General features: G+C 41.6%; 1 protein-coding gene across 2 annotated transcripts in view; it reads right to left on the minus strand.

The window, feature by feature from the left end:
* Positions 1-2,926: 2,926 nt before the first annotated feature.
* The window catches only part of rbm28 (RNA binding motif protein 28), a 31,527-nt gene continuing 16,958 nt past the window's right edge, over positions 2,927-17,495 (minus strand). The window contains exons 12-19 of one of the 2 annotated variants that reach the window (XM_043713954.2): positions 16,940-17,075; positions 16,097-16,161; positions 15,409-15,564; positions 12,115-12,264; positions 10,362-10,436; positions 7,951-8,174; positions 4,554-4,671; positions 2,927-3,887 (exon numbers count right to left, since the gene is read on the minus strand). In XM_043713954.2, the coding sequence (XP_043569889.2) occupies positions 3,756-3,887; positions 4,554-4,671; positions 7,951-8,174; positions 10,362-10,436; positions 12,115-12,264; positions 15,409-15,564; positions 16,097-16,161; positions 16,940-17,075 (1,056 nt within the window). In that variant the 3' untranslated portion in view covers positions 2,927-3,755. The remainder of the gene's footprint in view (positions 3,888-4,553; positions 4,672-7,950; positions 8,175-10,361; positions 10,437-12,114; positions 12,265-15,408; positions 15,565-16,096; positions 16,162-16,939; positions 17,076-17,495) is intronic. The other variant, XM_087999438.1, reaches the window with a different exon arrangement.

The following is a 17,495-nucleotide window of genomic DNA, read 5'->3' on the forward strand; positions in this document are numbered from 1 at the left end:
TTTTCGCTGCTGCCTGTCCTGAAGTCTGCCTTGGAGGATGGTCACCCGAAGGTCTGAAGTTGAATGTCGCGGACCACTGAAGTGTTCTCCAACTGGGAGGGAACACTCCTGTCTGTTGAATGTTGTGCGGTGCCCATTCATCCGTTGCCGTAGCCTCTGCTCGGTTTCCCCAATGTACCATGCCTCCATATCATTACTAGCATTGGTTTTCCCATCATCAATATCCTAACCAGGCGTTGATCAGAAACCTAACTGGACCAACCACACATGACTGTAACAGCAGGTCAGGCATTCTGAATTCTGTGACGAGTAATTCATCTCTTGATTTTTTTTCCCACACCCTATGAGGCTCAAATCAGAGTGCCAAAAGAACCTTCAAAACCTGTGACCTCTACTGCCTGAAATTATAAGGGGACCAGATACATAACAACATCAATACCTGCAACCCCTCTAAGCCACATACCATCCTGGCATGGAACTATATCACTGTCCCTTTAGTGCTACTCGGTCAAAATGGAAGGAATAAAATAAGGAAATATTACTATTATTTTCCACTTTTCAGTTGAAAAATCATGATCGTTGCTGTTCCATGCATCCTAAATCCCCAATAATCATCAAGGTATCTTAACCAGAGTCAAAAAGTGTGGCGCTGGAAAAACACAGCCGGTCAGGCAGCATCAAAAGGAGCAGGAGAGTTGTGTTTTGAGCACAAGCTCTTCATCAGGAAGAGATGAAGAGCTAATGCTTGAAATGTTGACTCTCCTGCTCCTCAGATGCTGCCTGACCCGCTGTGCCTTTCCAGCACCACACTTTTTGACTCTGTTCTCCAGCATCTGCAACCCTCACTTTGCTAAGATATCTTAACCAGATATTTAGTTTTTTTTAATGTCACATCTTTAATGTGTTTGATGGGATTCTGCTCTATGCAAGAGGAATTATTATTTTGTTTGATCTATCTCAATTACATGACCTTTCATGTTACTTTTAAAGTTCATTTTAAATGCAGTTTTTAATACTGTCCATTTCTTGTGCCCTTTAACAGTTTAGGAGTACTTAGTTGTATAAATATCCAGTAATGTTTAGGAAGGATAGAGGGAGGGATAAACTTTAGCCTAGATCAGAAATGTCTCAACGTATTTCAATAGAACTGCTCCTTTTAAAGGGATGGTGTAGATATGTAGGCAAAATGGTAGCTATTTTACTTGCAATTATCACAAAGTGAATTATCACTCAATTTGTTTCCTGTAGTAGCACTTGGCAGAGGATTGTTAGTTATGATACTGGGAGAATTCTTTACCCTTTAATTGTAGCATTCATAGATCTAACTGGATTATCTGTGAGGTTGGTTAGGGAATAGGATGGCTTGTGAGCAACCAGGACATGGGAAATACCTGGTGAGGAAAGGAAACAATCGATCAAGAATGAATTACTTGGATTGTGTAGGTAAAGCCTTAAATTTGCTCAATCTGGGGGAACCCTTGCAGAAAGTGAACTGGGTTGGGGGCAGAATCCAAATTCGAGCAGACTGTACAGTGTGCAGGAAACTGGGATACAAGGGAGTGTACTGTACATAGTGTATGCAATGAATAGGAGTACACAAAAGGACTCACTGTACAGTCTACGCAACTAATGAACTAAACAGGATGCTTCTCCATCTGTGCTTTGTTCTTATAAATGCGTTCTATGTGCTCTAGATTTAAACTTTGAAAGTCACATTAGCACAATTCAAATGTGTGCCTGTGACTAAGAGGCTTACGATTAGGCCTATTCCATTTTAAGTTGTTTATTTATACGGAAGTCTAGCAGGGGAATGGGAAAGAATCTGAGTAACATCATTACACAGTGACAATTTAAGCCACTCGGCACCAGGGAAGAAGCAGGAAAAATAAATAAAAGCACTTTTTGGTGTAGCCCAGAGACATAACCAGCATCAAGCTTTACAATAACAAGAACCTTTTCAAGTTACAAATTGGGACATGGTTTAAAAATTCACCTATTACAGTGAGTGCTTTTGAATATCAACTCTCAAGAAAAAAAAATCACGTAGGTGTAACCAGGCAAGATATGTCAAAGAGGGAAAATGCAAAGGTTGGGATGTCAATTGGGAGGGTGGGGAATTGGGACAGTAGATTAGCAGGAAGACATTGTAATAACTGGGTGCATAAGTGAGCAGTGTGTGCTGAGCTTGATGGAGGAAAAAGGAGAAAGTAACTTTTTCTTATTTTATTTGAGAGAGTAATCTCTGGATTAAAACAAAGGCTGACTAACCAAGACACAAATATTTTGCAAAGAATGAGACTCTGCATTTAGGCAGGAAATTGGTGCTGGAATGATACAATATGAAATTTGTAAAGAACTGAGCTGGTGAAACGTATATCTGGAGTCGAGGCACAAACTATCTCCAGGGAGACTCACCCTGCTCCGTTCTGGTGACTGACAAATTCAAACCGGGAGTTGTAGGAGATTTAAGCCAGCACTCAGTGACCATACAGGTGTAGTGCAAATGCAGCCCTTGTACTCCCAATGGTAACAATATTTAGGGAAGAATGCATTCACTGTTTACAAATCTACCCATACACTCATCGGACAGACTACAGTTTCGAAGACTTGCAGACAGATGCATAGCATCTGTAGATAAGACACAAAATAATCCGCTTTCAGTTGAAATGAAGTTAAATGCAATTTGATGGTCTCCTTCATAGTGAAGTTAACTTGAGGAGCTCTTCTTTTACCCCCAGCACTTAATGTTTGAGAAATTTAAGTCAGAACACAGATTTCACAAATATGAAAAACAAGAGTGAAAGGGAAAGGTGAATTTAAACTTCAGATCAGGCTCAGGGATTTGACAATGTGCATCTAAGCCACTCAAGAAGATAACAATGAAAGCTACAGAGCTAGAATTGACATATTACTGCTACAATGGATCTGTGATTAAACCAGATGAAAACTTTTATATATTTACAAATATTCCTTTCCCACATTCACATGTTAAACTTAAAATGAACAAAACATTTTGAAGGGTTGGTTTTGGCTGCACAACAAGTTTAAATTCGAAGGAACTTCCAACTCAACACGTAGGGTAGTTGGTCTCTGACCCTCTCAAAGGTTTGACAGCAGAAATCACCAGCAAACACAATACAAAACACACAAACACCTACAACTGCAAACATATGCACTATCCATAAACACACCCACTCTCACATACAGGCCATCACCATTCTAGACACACTCTTCCACCACCACCATGTCGAGTTGCAGTGTCCGGTAAATCTCCTTCAAACAGCATCAGCCCTTCCTTACACTGAACCGTATTCTTCCTGAAAACAATAAGAATGCCAAACACCATAATGCAGATCATGTTATGACATCCACAGAATACCACGCTGGGCAATACAAGATGCGCAGAGTCCACAATGCATGCCTCATGACAGTCAAGACTGATCCTGCAGTCTGAGGTGGGACCCAGGCCAGTCCTGCGGTCAGTCTGAGGTGGGGCCCAGGCCAGTCCTGCGGTCAGTCTGAGGTGGGGCCCAGGCCAGTCCTGCGGTCAGTCTGAGTTGGGGCCCAGGCCAGTCCTGTGGTCAATCTGAGGTGGGGCCCAGGCCAGTCCTGTGGTCAGTCTGAGGTGGGGCCCACGCCGGTCCTGCAGTCAAGTCTGAGGTGGGGCCCACGCCAGTCCTGCGGTCAGTCTGAGGTGGGGCCCACGCCAGTCCTGCAGTCAGTCTGAGGTAGGGTGCAGAATCCTTGATCACACTCTAATCCTGAAACCATTTGCTTTTCTTCATGGGGCAGGAGGCTGTGACTGACCCCAGGAGTTTCTTCTTGTACTGCTCGACCAAGGAGTTAAATCTCTTCTCTTCCTTGTTCTGTTTGTTAGTCTCTGCACCCTTTAGAATTTTGAATAGAGAAAAGTTTTTATTTATGAGAGTTGAAAATATATGAAAGCCCCGAGAAATATTTCATAAACAAGCCACCAATTTCTGGGTTGGTTTCTACCAATGACTACAATAGTGTTCTTGCAGCAGTGAGGACCCCAGCCAGAGATCATTCTCTCACTCAACTGAAAATTCAACTGATTCCCTATGCTCCCCTCCTACTCTCCCGCTTACTTTCTCCCCATCATCTACTAAAGAGCTCTAACCATGGTAACATTTCATAATACCTGAAGGTTCCCTAATCCTTAAAGCTCATCAAAATGAATCCTCTTCAGTGAGTAACTGCATACAGAGTAACAGCAAAATGTTTGATAGCACAGGTCGTAACAGCCTCACCAGACTGTGGTGTACCCAACATCCACAGATGGAGCAGTTTCCAGATGGGTTCCTAATTAGAATGATGCAGAGTAATGAACTCTGGGTAATTTAGCTCCCGATTCCTTGATCTCAAGGTATTGTGTGCCAATTACAGAACTAACATAGAGAACTAACATATAGAACTTACTCAACGTAGGACCTGAACCAACCCTGGACTTTTCCATCTCTCTCCCTTTTTACACAGCCTCAACCCCAACCTTTCATCCAACGCAAAACAGCCTCACTCTTATGGTGCCTCACCTGCTTTTTGGAAAGGGACTGCTTCATCATGACTGAAATCTTCTTTCTCTTAGCCCGGCTTGGTTGCGTTGTCACCTTCTTGGTTTGTAGTTGCTGCTGTTTCCCTTTATCCCGCTTTCTAGAACAAGAAATGATTCAGAAATTTCAGGTTAATACAGACAATCACTGTGAATACCAGTAATGGGAGCACATGCTCCTGAACAGGGAGCAGGCAGAAGTCAAAGTCTGCCCTGAGGTCAACTATTTTTATATCCAGCAATGGTCACCAACAAGGTTTATTGTCACCAGTGTTACCAACTGATTTGATCTGAACTTCAGTTGAAAAATGGCATTCCCACCCACTTCAGCCCATAACTTCCAGCAGAAGGGATCAAAGAGATGTGGGATAGCTCTTGCTACATACACCAATTTTGATGAAGTGCGAGATTCCTTTCAGCTACTCTGTACTATTTATAGATCCATGTGCCAATCCAGCTCAGAGAAAGTTGGGGTCTGCGGCAGCATTCTGTGCTCAATGGGAGAGATAGAGACAGACACATCCAAGGAGGAATGTGCAAAACTTAGAAATTCTAGAACAACAATGGGGAACATTGACAAGCTCCTGTTCAAATTAGAAGGGAAAAAATTACACAGAATAATTCCATCAGCCGAGCTATTAGCTGCAGTACTACCACTTGGCCCCTAGAGGGAATCTATATCACTAACAATTCAGGTTAACCACAAAAGAGATGCTCCAGCTATTACCGTTCTTTCATATTACAACTTACATTACAACATTATAGCACCTTGATTTCAGTAAAAGATCCCAGAGTCTTTACTGGAGCATAATCTAAAATAATTGAACAGAATCACACAATGGAACCAAATGTTTTAGTGCTGTAGGCATAAATGAGAATCTTAAAAGGATGCATGTACAGGGTAATCTCTATTATCTGAACGACATAGGCGGGGAGTATTTTGTTGGGATAATTGAACGTTTGGATAACACAGCTTATCCAAGCATGGGAAACTTGAGATCTTATTCGGATAATCTGAAATTCGGATAACTGAGGTTGTCCCGTATATACACAGACGCAAAGTACTGAAGGGCTTTGATAACTGAAGCATTTCTTGACCAATACGTAGTGTAGGTCAGTGAACAAACATACAGAGATGGGTGAATAGATCTTCTATTCTTTTATTCACTTGTGGGATATGGGTTACGCTATCTGGATTTGCATTTATTGCCCGTCCTTAGTTGCCATTGAGACAAAAACAGAAGAATTTTAGAGGAGCACAAGTTTATGCCAGGTGCAGAGGATGTGAAGCAGAAAGTTGGAATACTTGAATCATTAGTGTGTGTTTCGGTAGGCGAGATTATTAATCTGATACACACTGGGATTCAGCTCAGTGGTTAGCATTGCTGCCTCACAGCGCCAGGGATCCGGGTTCGATTCCAGCCTCAGGCAACTGTCTGCATGGAGTTTGCACATTCTCCCCGTGTCTGTGTGGGTTTCCTCCGGGTGTTCTGGTTTCCTCTCACTGTCCAAAGATGTGCAGGTCAGGTGATTTGGCCACGCTAAATTGTCTATAGTGTTCAGGGATATGTTAGTTAGGGGTAAAATGTACAGTAATAGGGTTGGGGAATGGGTTTTGGTGGGATACTCTTCAAAGGGTTGGTGTGGACGTGTTGGGCAGGAGGGCCTGTTTCCACACTGTAGAGATTCTGTGATCATGTGCGTAGGTGAGGCATTGGGTCTATTTTCTTTCCCCGGGCCTCACCAGTTTCAATGAGAGTCTAGAACCTTGCTTCCAGAGAACCCAATGCACAAACGTGTAAGGAGATTTCAATTATCTGCAAGAATAATAGGGTGGTTATGATAGGGGATTTTAACTTTGCAAACTTGGACTGGGACTGCCATAGTGTTAAGGGTTTAGATGGAGAGGAGTTTGTTAAGTGTGGACAAGAAATTTTTCTGATTCAGTATGTGGAGGTATCTACTAGAGAAGATGCAAAACTTGACCTACTCTTGGGAAATAAAGCAGAGCAGGTGACTGAGGTGTCAGTGGGGAAGCACACTGGGGCCAGCTATTAGTTTTAAAATAGTGATGGAAAAGGATAGACCAGATCTAAAAGTTGAAGTTCTAAATTGGAGGAAGGCGAATTTTGACAGTATTAGGCAAGAACTTTCAAAAGACGACTGGGGGCAGATTTTTGCAGGTAAAGGGAAAGCTGGAAAATGGGAAGCCTTCAGAAATGAGACGAGAGTCCAGAAACAGTATATTCCTGTTAGGGTGAAAGAAAGGCTGGTTGGTTTAGGGAATGGTGGATGACAAAAGAAATTGAGGGTTTGGTTAAGAAAAAGGAAGCAAATGTCAAGTATAGACAGGAGAAATTGAATGAATCCCAAGAAGAGTATAAAGGCAGTAGGAGTATACTTAAGAGGGAAATCAGGAGGGCAAAAGGGGACATGAGATAGCTTTGGCAAATAGGGTTAAGGAGAATCCAAAAGGATTCCACAAATACATTAAGAACAAAAAAGGTAACTAGGGAGAGAATAGGACCCCTCAAAGATCAGCAAGGCAGTCTATGTGTAGAACCACAGGAGATGGGGGAGATACTCAATCAGTATTTTGCATCAGTGTTTACTGTGGAGAAGGACATGGAAGATATAGAATGCAGGGAAAATAGATAGTGACATTTTGAAAAATGTCCATATTACAGAGGTGATGGTGATGGATGTCTTGAAATGCATAAAGGTGGATAAATCCCCAGGACCTGATTGGGTGTATCCTAGAACTCTGTGGGAAGCTAGGGAAGTGATTGCAGGGCCCTTGGCTGAAATATTTGTATCATCGATAGTCACAAATGAGGTGCCAGAAGACTGGAGGTTGACTAACATGGTGCCACTGTTTAAGACGTGGTAAGGACAAGCCAGGGAACTATAAACAGGTGAGTCTGACATCGATGGTGGGCAAGTTGTTGGAGGGAATCCTGAGGGACAGGATTTACATGTACTTGGAAAGGCAAGGACTGATTAGGGATAGTCAACATGGCATTGTGTATGGGAAACCAGGTAGTACTTTGGATGTGGCAAGTACTCAGAAACTCATTTCTCTAGCAAGGAGCTTGGTAACTAGAGATTTGTAAAAATAATTGACAAAAATATGAGTAGAGATCAAATGAGGAGGATTTTCCACTCGCCTCCATAGAGAGGAGTCTTAAAATCTGGAATGTTCTACCCAACCGGGTAGGAACTTTACAAAGCAATTGGACATATATATTAAGGCACCAGAATTACAGGGCTGTGGAACTCAATTTGGAAAGTTCTTTTAAAGATTCAGCACGGAACAACAAACTAAATAGCTTCCTTTTGAGTTACAAGATCTACAGCACCATTGCATGATAAATTCATACCGAATTTTAGGGCCTTGGTGAGAAGGCAGAGGGAGCACCTTCTTTCGTTTCTTGCCATTGGCCAGCTCCACCTCCTCAACTTCAGGTGTGGTACAAAATCCAGACCACAGTTTGTCACTCTTTGGAATAGTTTGCAGGGTGGTCTGCTCTTGGATACTTGAATGTGTACTGCATTTCCCGGTCTGCACATGTTTTCTTGCTCCCGCTTTATGCTGCTGCTTCTGCTGCCAAAAGACAAACCATAAAAGACTTATACAATTGCATTCCACCACTAAGTTAATACTGCAGCTGCTGGAAACTCCAACTGAGTTATTGCAGTGTGACAGCACCTTCCACTGGCTGCATCAAGATACAACAGCATTTATATTTAGAGAGTGAGTTCATATTTAATGTGTACAATATGGCATCAGCAGTCCAGCGCTTGGCACTTTTCTTCAAGGCCGAGACAGGAAAAAAATTACTGTGAACTTTAAGAAAGAAATATCTTGCATTTACATAACATATCATCATATCCTCAGTGTATCTCAAACACTCTATTGCCAAAAACCAATTATTTGTCCCATGGAAACAACTGAAGAGGGATTGATGCTCTAAATCAAATTCAGTAGTAACTTTCAAAAGAAAATTAGGTGAATATTCTTAAAGGAAACATTTTTATAGATTTGAGATTAAGAACAGAGTGAGTTTTTAACTCACTTGTGGGACGTGGGTGCCGTTGGCTGACCAGCATTTATTGCCCGTCTCTATTTGCCCTTGAGAAGATGTTGGTAAGTTTCCTTATGAATTGCAGCTGTCCATGTGCTACAGGCTGACCCACAATGCCCGTAGGGAGCGAATTCCTGGATTCAGACCCAGCAAATGAAAGAACATAATATATTTCCAAGTGAGGATGGCGAATGGATTTTTTTGTGTGGGGGGGGGGGCTTGAGGATGGTGGTGTTCCCACCATCTGCTGCTTTTGTCCTTCTAGATGGAAGTGGTTATAGGTTTGGAAGGTACTATCTGAGAGTCATTTGTAAATTTGCACATCTTGTAGATAGCACACAGAGCTGCTACTGGGAGTAGGTGGTGGGGAAATGAATGCTGTTTCAATCAAGCCACATTGTGTTGTTGAGCTTCACCCATCCAGACAAGGGGGTGTATTCCACCAAACTCCTGACTTGTGACGTGTAGATTGTGGACAGGCTTTGGGGAGTTAGGTGAGTACTTGCCTCAGTATTCCTAGCCTCTGACCTGCTCTTGTATTTATGTGGTGAGTCCAGTTGAATTTCTGGTCAATGGTAACCCCTAGGATATTGATAATGGATGATTCAGTGATGGTAACACCACTGAATGTCAAAGTTAGAGATGGTCATTGCCAGGCGTTTGTGTGGCATGAATGTGACTTGCCACTTGTCAGCCCAAGCCCAGATATTGTCCAGGTTTTGCTGTATTTGAACATGGATTGCTTCAGTATCTAAGGAGTTGCGGATGATAACTGCACAATGTTCACCATCAGTGAACATCTGTTCATCATAAGGTCAGAAGTGGGGAAGGTAATTGACGAAGATGGTCATGCGAAGGACACTACCCTGAGGAATTCTTGCAGAGATGTCCTGCAGCTGAGATGACTGACCTCCACCAACCAAGACCATTGTTCCATCTGTCAGGGGTAACTCCAACCAGCACAAAGTTTGCTCCCTGATACCCATCAATTCCAGTTTTGCTAGGGTTCCTTGTTGCCACACTCAGTCAAATGCAACTTTGATGTAAAGAGCTGTCACTCTCACCTCACGTCTGGAATTCATCTCTCTCTTCCATGTTTAAAATCATGCCTGTAATGAGTTCAGGAGCTAAGTCGCTCTGGTTAAAGCCAAACTGGGTGTCAGCGTGCAGGTTATTTCCAAGCAGGTGACATGTGATAGCACTATTGGGGATACCTTCCATAACTTTATTGATGATCGAGAGTAGACTGTTGCCATGGTATTTGGCTGGGTTGGATTTGTCTTTTGTAAATTGGAGATAGCCTGGCAAATTTGTTTTACATTGCCAGATTAATGACAGCGTTCTTACTACACTGAAGAACTTGGTTAGGGGAGCGGCAAATTCTGGAGCACAAGGTTTCATTAAGATTGCTGGAACTTTTGGCAAAGCCCATAGCCTTTGCTTAGCTTTCTTCAAGACAACCCGCACAGACACAATGGGCCAAATGGCCTCCTTTTGCATTCCAACTTTTTCTGGAAGAATGGCAACACAACTTGGAAGAATTCTAGGCACATCAAAGACTAACAATTTGTCAACTTGTTCTTACGGTGAACGGCGGGAGCATATTCCCACATAACATCCCAACCTCCAAGACTATTTCTCCTTTTTGGTGTTAGATCTGTCCACAACTGATGGGTAAATTGCGCCACTGTAAGAGACACCCTTACCAGACTGCGCTGCATGCGCATCTCTTTGATTTTCAGTTTCCGCCGATCTTCCAAAGAGAATTCCACGATCGGCCTCTGTTTCAGGAACAAGGTGGGGTGAGGGAGAAAAACGCAAGAATCATAATAAATATTGTGCAGGTACAATATTAAATGCCACACATCTAGAATCAGTCCTTGCAACGAACTGATTAACTCCAGCATCCATAATGGCTGAGGTGACTCCAGCATCAATATAGCAAGACTAGCTGCTGAAGATTATCCAGCACAACTTCTTGTTTCATTGTTTAGTATGCTCTGTACTGCTGACAAGGAACCAGAAACAAACAGGTGGAAAAAGAAAGAGGTAAAGTAAAATTATCTTTCACTTAAATTGTGCATTTACTTTTCGATCGTCCCTTCTTTAATCCACCTCTCCTGAAGGCACAGGCTCTGATTTATAAAGTGGGTATCTGTTTTTATTGCTCTTGTATTTAGTATATATGAGCTCTTAACAACTGATTGTAGGAAAACATTCTCATGAGCTTTCAAGATCTTTTCTGAATTGTTTTAAGTGTGCAACCTCTTTACCGTTTCTCCCTATATGCTCCACCAAAAAATCTTTACCAAGATGTTGAATGTTGACAGGATATTTTGGGGTATTGAGGCCAGGAGCCACCGCATATGATTAAGAGTGAGAATTCACTTCTTAACCAGAGATACCCAGTCTGACATTATCAAACGCAGCAAGATGGCAGCTTGGCTTATTGTGTAGAACACAGGACCACCAGGGGAAATCAGGTTTCTGCACCTTCCACAAATAAAATTCTTGCAAATTTCAACGGGGCCAAGAGAATATTTCTCTTCTCCTCTGCAAGGTGTTGTATTATTTCTACACACTATCATCCAGGCCAAGGATCTACATGCACCCAAAACATCCAGCAGCACACCAAAGTGCTGCATACCCATTTTTGAGACCTTTCTCCTCCACTCCTATGTTTTGCTAGTAGATCTGGCCGTCTTGACAGTGAGCAATTTCACTGTTCTGGAATAAAAACACTCAATGTGAGGTGCCAGGTCAGGTAAAGCAAACTCTACTCTGACCAAACATGGCACCTTAGACTCAACATTGCTCCCTAATGGTATCTTTCTAACTAAGGCCAATGAACTGCTCCAGCATCAATATTCATTATCTTTTGTCTGAGATCCAGAACATGACTACCCATGTCTATTTCACACAACCAGTTGGGAAAGACTTTCACACCATTATTCTGGGTTGCATATGTGATAAATACAAGTGCAATAGAAACAGATTCCCACTTTATAATTCACAGCCTGTGCCTTCGGGAGAGGTGGATTAAAGAAGGGAAGATCGTAAAGTAAATGCACAATTTAAGTGAAAGATAATTTACATTCCATATTTCTTTTTCCACCTGTTTGTTTCAGGTTCCTTGTCAGCAGTACAGAGCATACTAAACAATGAAACAAGTTGTTGTTGTGCTGGATAACCTTCAGCAGTTTGACTTGCTATACTGATGCTGCAGTCATCTCAGTAGACCATTGCAAGGATGAAGGCCCAGCTACATTATCCAAAATCATATGAATATAATCTGCATTTTGTTATTGTTTGGCAGGAGGGGGTGAAGTTCCTGAACATAAAGCTACTTCATGCTGGCGCAGACAGAGGATACCGAACAAAAAACAATGGCCAGCATTTCCATCCATTGCAAAGCACTGAGATTTGTTACATTGGCATGCCATGCTTGAGTTCACTCACCTTCTCTGGCCCAAAAATGTCTGGGTTATTATTCAGACAGCGCAGGGCTGTCAAGGAGTGACTATGCTCTGTGAACTCTACAAAGCCATAGCCCAGAGAGCTCCCACTTCTTTCTGCCTTTGCCGTCTGCAAGTCCCGCATGATCCGACACTGAAGAAAAGACGTGAAAGACAGTTGTAAGCAAACTATAGACAGCAGCTATTTCAATGCATGGGTATACCTGTCCTGATTCTTCATTTACACCACGTTCCATTTATCAATCAACCCCACCCCTCAAACTAATCGTTGAACCAGCTCCCAGTCCAGTAACACATCAGCAATGCATTAACTTCCAAATTCATCCAGGTTTTTAAAGCCACTCAGGCCTCTGGCCACATCATCTCTGTAATTTACTGTAACCCATCAACATCTCTGCATTCATCCAATTTTGGCCTTTTACAATTCTGTTTGCCATCAATAGACCCCTGACGTCCATGCCTTCAGGTGCCAAGGCTGTGAACTCTAGAATTCCTCTCTCAACCTCTCTTATAAGAAGCTTCTTGAAAGCTAATGCTTTGATTACGTTTTTGCCTAATATTTGTTACCATCCGGAATCTTGACAAACTCGACTTAACATAAGAGTCATTCTTAGTGCCAAGATCTGACTGCCACTTCTCATTTCCTCTGAGAGACAACCCTCTGCATAACAATGCACAGTGTAATTGAAACATTAACACCCTATTCTTGCATTCAATTCCTCTCGCAATAAACTATAATATTCAATTAGCTTTCTGGATTACTTGCTGTATCTGTATACAAACCTTTTGTGATTCATGCAGGAGGACACCTAGATCATCTCACAATTTAGAATTTTTTTTATTCTTTCTGCAAAAATAGACAATTGCGTACTTTTCCTCATTGTAACCCATTTTCCAGCTCTTTGCCCATTCACTTAACCAGTCTATCTCCCTCTATAGGCTCCTTATGTCCTCTTCACATCTCACTTTCCTCCACATCTTTGTGTCAACAGCAAATTTAGCTTATCTCTTGTCCCTTCATCCAAATCATTTATATAAACTGTGAAGAGTTGGGACCCCAGCACCAACCCCTATGGTACACACTACTTGTAATATCCTGCCAGCTTGTAAAATATCGACTCTGCTTTCTGTTAGCAAGCTAATCTTCTATTCATGCTAAGATGTAACTTCCTACAACCATGAGCATTTATTTCCCATAATAATCTTTGATGTGCCACTTTATCAAATGTCTTCTGGAAGTCTAAATACAATACACTGGTTTCCTATATATACACAGATATAGCATAAATTACTTCTTCAAAGAACTGCAATAAATTAAACATGATTGTCCCTTCAACAAAATAGGGTTGGCTGTGACTGATTACATCGAACTTGCACAAGTGGCCCGTTATAACAACTTTAATAAAATCTTTTAACCTTTCCCTATGAGAGATGTGAAGCTAATAAATTTGTAGCTCCTTGCTTTCTGTCTCCCTCACATTTGGAATAAAGGAGCTACATTAGCTGTTTTTTAATCTAACAGAACCTTCCCATAATCTACTGAGTTTTGGAAAATTAAAACCAACACATCAACAATTTCAGGAGGTCCCAAAGGTGTAACATATATTGCAAACTGATGCAACTGCCTACATATGCAGATCATCTTTCAAAATAAATGTATCTCAAAAACCAGAAAATATTTATACAGAAGCTAGAATTTTTGGAAACTGTCTCTGGATTCTGACTTACAATAATCTATCAATCTTTTTAATACCCTCCTAATCACACAAAACAATAACAATACACTCCGGATGATCAACCTCTGTGATTAGTTAATCAAATTAAATTTGATGGTTTTTAAAGAGATATTGTTGTCATTCCAGCAGCTAGGGGGATACACGTGTAGTGTAGTGTCACTGGACTACCAATCTGGAAACCCAGGGTAATGTTCTGGAGAAATAGGTTTGTATTGACCATGGCAGGTGGTGAAATTTGAATTCCTTAAATCTGGAATAAAAGCTAGCTGACAGTGTGTAACCGCTGTCAATTGTTGTAAAAATCTATTTGGTCCAATAAAGTGCTTTACGGAATAAAATCTGCCATTCTGACCTGGTCTGGTCTACATGTGGCATCAGACCCGTAGCAATGTGGTTGAATCTTAATTGCTTTCTGGGCAACTAGGGATGGGCAATAGATAATAGTCTAGCCCATCACATAAGCAATTATATAAGAAAGAATAGAACATTCTACGGTTGCAATGCTTAGCAAGTTTTGAGAAGATTTTGAGAAGATTTGTAGCTCAGGTTGAGGTTCTGGATGTAGGTTTGCCTGCTGAGTTGGAAGGTTCATTTTCAGATGCTTTATCACCCTCCTAGGTAACATCATCAGTGATAAAGCACAGTTGGTAGGGCCTGCTTTCTATTTATATGTTTAGGTTTCCTTGGGCTGGTGTTGTTCATTTCCTGTGGTGACATCATTTCCTGTTCTTTTTCTCAGTAGTTGATAAATGGGATCCAAGTCAATGCGTTTGCTGATAAGAATTCCAGTTGGAATGCCATGCTTCTAGGAATTCTTGTGCGAGTCTCTGGCTGGTCCTCGGATGGATGTGTTATCCCTGTCGAAGTGGTGTCCTTCTTCATCTGTATGTAAGGATACTAGTGAGAGTGGGTCATGTCTTTTAGCCACAAAATGACATGACCCACTCTCACTTGTATCCTTACATACAGATGAGGAAGGACACCACTTCGACAGGGACAACACATTCATTCTGGGACCAGCCAAACAGAGACAGTATAAGAATTCCGAGAAGCATGGCATTCCAACCGGAACTCTATCGACAAACATATTGACTTGGATCCCATTTACCACCCCTGAGAAAAAGGACAGGAAATGATGTCACCACAGGAATGATATCACCAACCCAAGGAAACCTAAACACATAAATAGAAAGCAGGCCATTCCACCAGTGCTTCATCCGGACACTCACTGATGATGTTACCTAGTACCACAACAAAACATCTCAAAACGAACCTTCCAGCTTAGCGAACAAACCTATAACCAAAATAAGATATGTTTCATACTGCAAGTAAGGTCACTGAAAGATCCACTAACATTAACAAAATACTTAAAGAGACCTTCCTCAGATAGAAACAGCCCAGTGGAGAGATGTTGATGCGCGTTCACAGCTTATCCCATCATATTCTTTGCCTAGAGCAGAGATAGGGTAGCCCTATTATATTTAATGGAACCTCTACCCCCCTCCCCCCCCCCCGGATTACACTTCCAGCACCAGTCTTACCTCCTTTAAGCGTGCATCCTTTGTGCCTGCAGCCTCTAAACAGAGCTTTCGGAGCTGCTGGTCTGTCAACGACTTTGGAATGTTGTGTACGCACAGCCTTGTTTTTGAGACAAAGATATTCATATCCTTCAGCTTTTGGCGCTTCAGCTCCTCAAACTAAATACAAGACGGCAGTAATTAACTGGGATCCGAATCATCTATTATCACAGTGTGCTTTGCACTGAAGAAGCATAGTTTTTGGTGGCTAAGAGGATGGAGTACAGTGCCTGGCAGGGTACAGTGCACAAGTATAACAATGGCCTTTGACCAGCAAAAATCTATCTAATATCCTCTTGAACTTGCTAACCTGTCAGCTTCTTTGCTTAAGCTGTTTCAAACTCACAATGTAAAGTGGATAAATTGGTCTTATTTGTTTACCATACCTCTTATAAACTTCCACAGTAGAAGATATCCTTCATCTATTGAAAGAAATTGACACATGATGGAATGGTGCACTATATAAGTGTTAAATTGCTGATATGGCCTGTTCTAAACAATACATCTTGCTTAAAAACCAGAGATGAAACTGTTCTTTACAAACCTCCAGCAAAAATCAGAAAAAGGAGAAAAACAGAGAACAGGTAAATGTATTAGAGAAGATGGAGATATGCATTGTATTTATATTCTGAAAGATGAACAGATAACTCACTCGTGTTCTCTTAGTGATGTCTGTGGCACTCATGCCCTCTGCCGATTTCATCCCAGCTCGAATCACTGAAAGGAATGATAAAGGGTAAACCTCTAAAGTTCAGTCCCATTGCTGGAGAGACAGAGGCATAACTAGAACTGTCACATGTAGAATGTCCTATATTGAAGAAGATCTCTAATCCTACCTCGTTAAAGGTTTTGAATTTTTCTTTCACATTTCTCGAACAGTCATCAACAACTCCTTGCGGACAAGCACTCCATATTCTAATATTGCACTGTGCATATATTCCACTTTACCTTCAATTGCTTACAGCACTATCCATGTGGATTTGTATGATACATAAAAGGCAACCAAAATCTGGAAAAAGTTTGTCATTTAAGAAAGAAAGGACTCAAATCAATTTAGCACTTTTCCTAACCTTAGAATATCTCAAAGCATTTCACAACCAATTAAGTACGTTTTTAAAATGTTGGAAATGTAGCAGCTACAGCAAGCTCCCATAAGGAGATAAGAGCCAAATGATAATGTTTTATTAATGTTGTTTGACTGGGACACTGGGAAGAACCCTACTGCACATGTTCTAAAGTTGTGCTGAGGATCATCGACGACATCATTGGAAAGGGCAGAAGGAGCTGTAGTTTAATGTCTCATTCAAAAGATATCGTCGCTCAATCTGCATTAGGAATGTCAGTCATAATTGTGTGCTCAGGTCTCTAAAGTAGGACTTGTGCCATGGCTATCTGACTCTGCTTCCCACCTAGTCACAGACCAACATTTACATGATAATTTACACACTGCACAAGGAATAGGAATCCACTCAAAATCTTTCCCCAAAATACTTACAGCCTTCTCGAGCCAGGTACAGGTTCCGTGTTCCAGGTGGTTTTCTCGACGACTTCTGGGAGAATTTCTTGGCCTCTTCACGACTAACTGCCAAGGTCACAATCAGTTTCCTCCCATCCAACTGGAGTCCTCCATTCTAAAAGACAAATGTTTTTTGTCAAGACTTCCATGTGCAAAACCATGGAATGCCAACAGTGATAAGAGTCTAGAGCCTCAAATTGTTGACAATAGGAAGAATCCAGACAGTGAACAGGAATGATCAGGAAATGATCAGTGAACAGGAAATTACCCAAATGGATGAGCAAAAAGGAAAGGTTTTCTTGTGGTGGGAAAAGTGGTCGTGAACAGATCGGGAGTTTAGGCGGCACTCCAGGTTGCATGGGTTGTGATGAACTTCATAAATGACCTACAGATAGTAAGGCATAGTTGAAAAAATAGAAATTACGTAGGATTGGGGGAGCAATGGGGGACAGGAAGAGAGAGAGTGAGAGCGAGAAAAAAAAGGACTGATAGGGATAGGAGCAGGAGGCCATGATACAACACTGAACTATAGCTG

The sequence above is a fragment of the Chiloscyllium plagiosum genome, unplaced genomic scaffold (genome assembly GCF_037043375.1).
Source record: "Chiloscyllium plagiosum isolate Xiang-an unplaced genomic scaffold, Cpla_swu_hap1 HiC_scaffold_23, whole genome shotgun sequence".
Taxonomy (NCBI): domain Eukaryota; kingdom Metazoa; phylum Chordata; class Chondrichthyes; order Orectolobiformes; family Hemiscylliidae; genus Chiloscyllium; species Chiloscyllium plagiosum.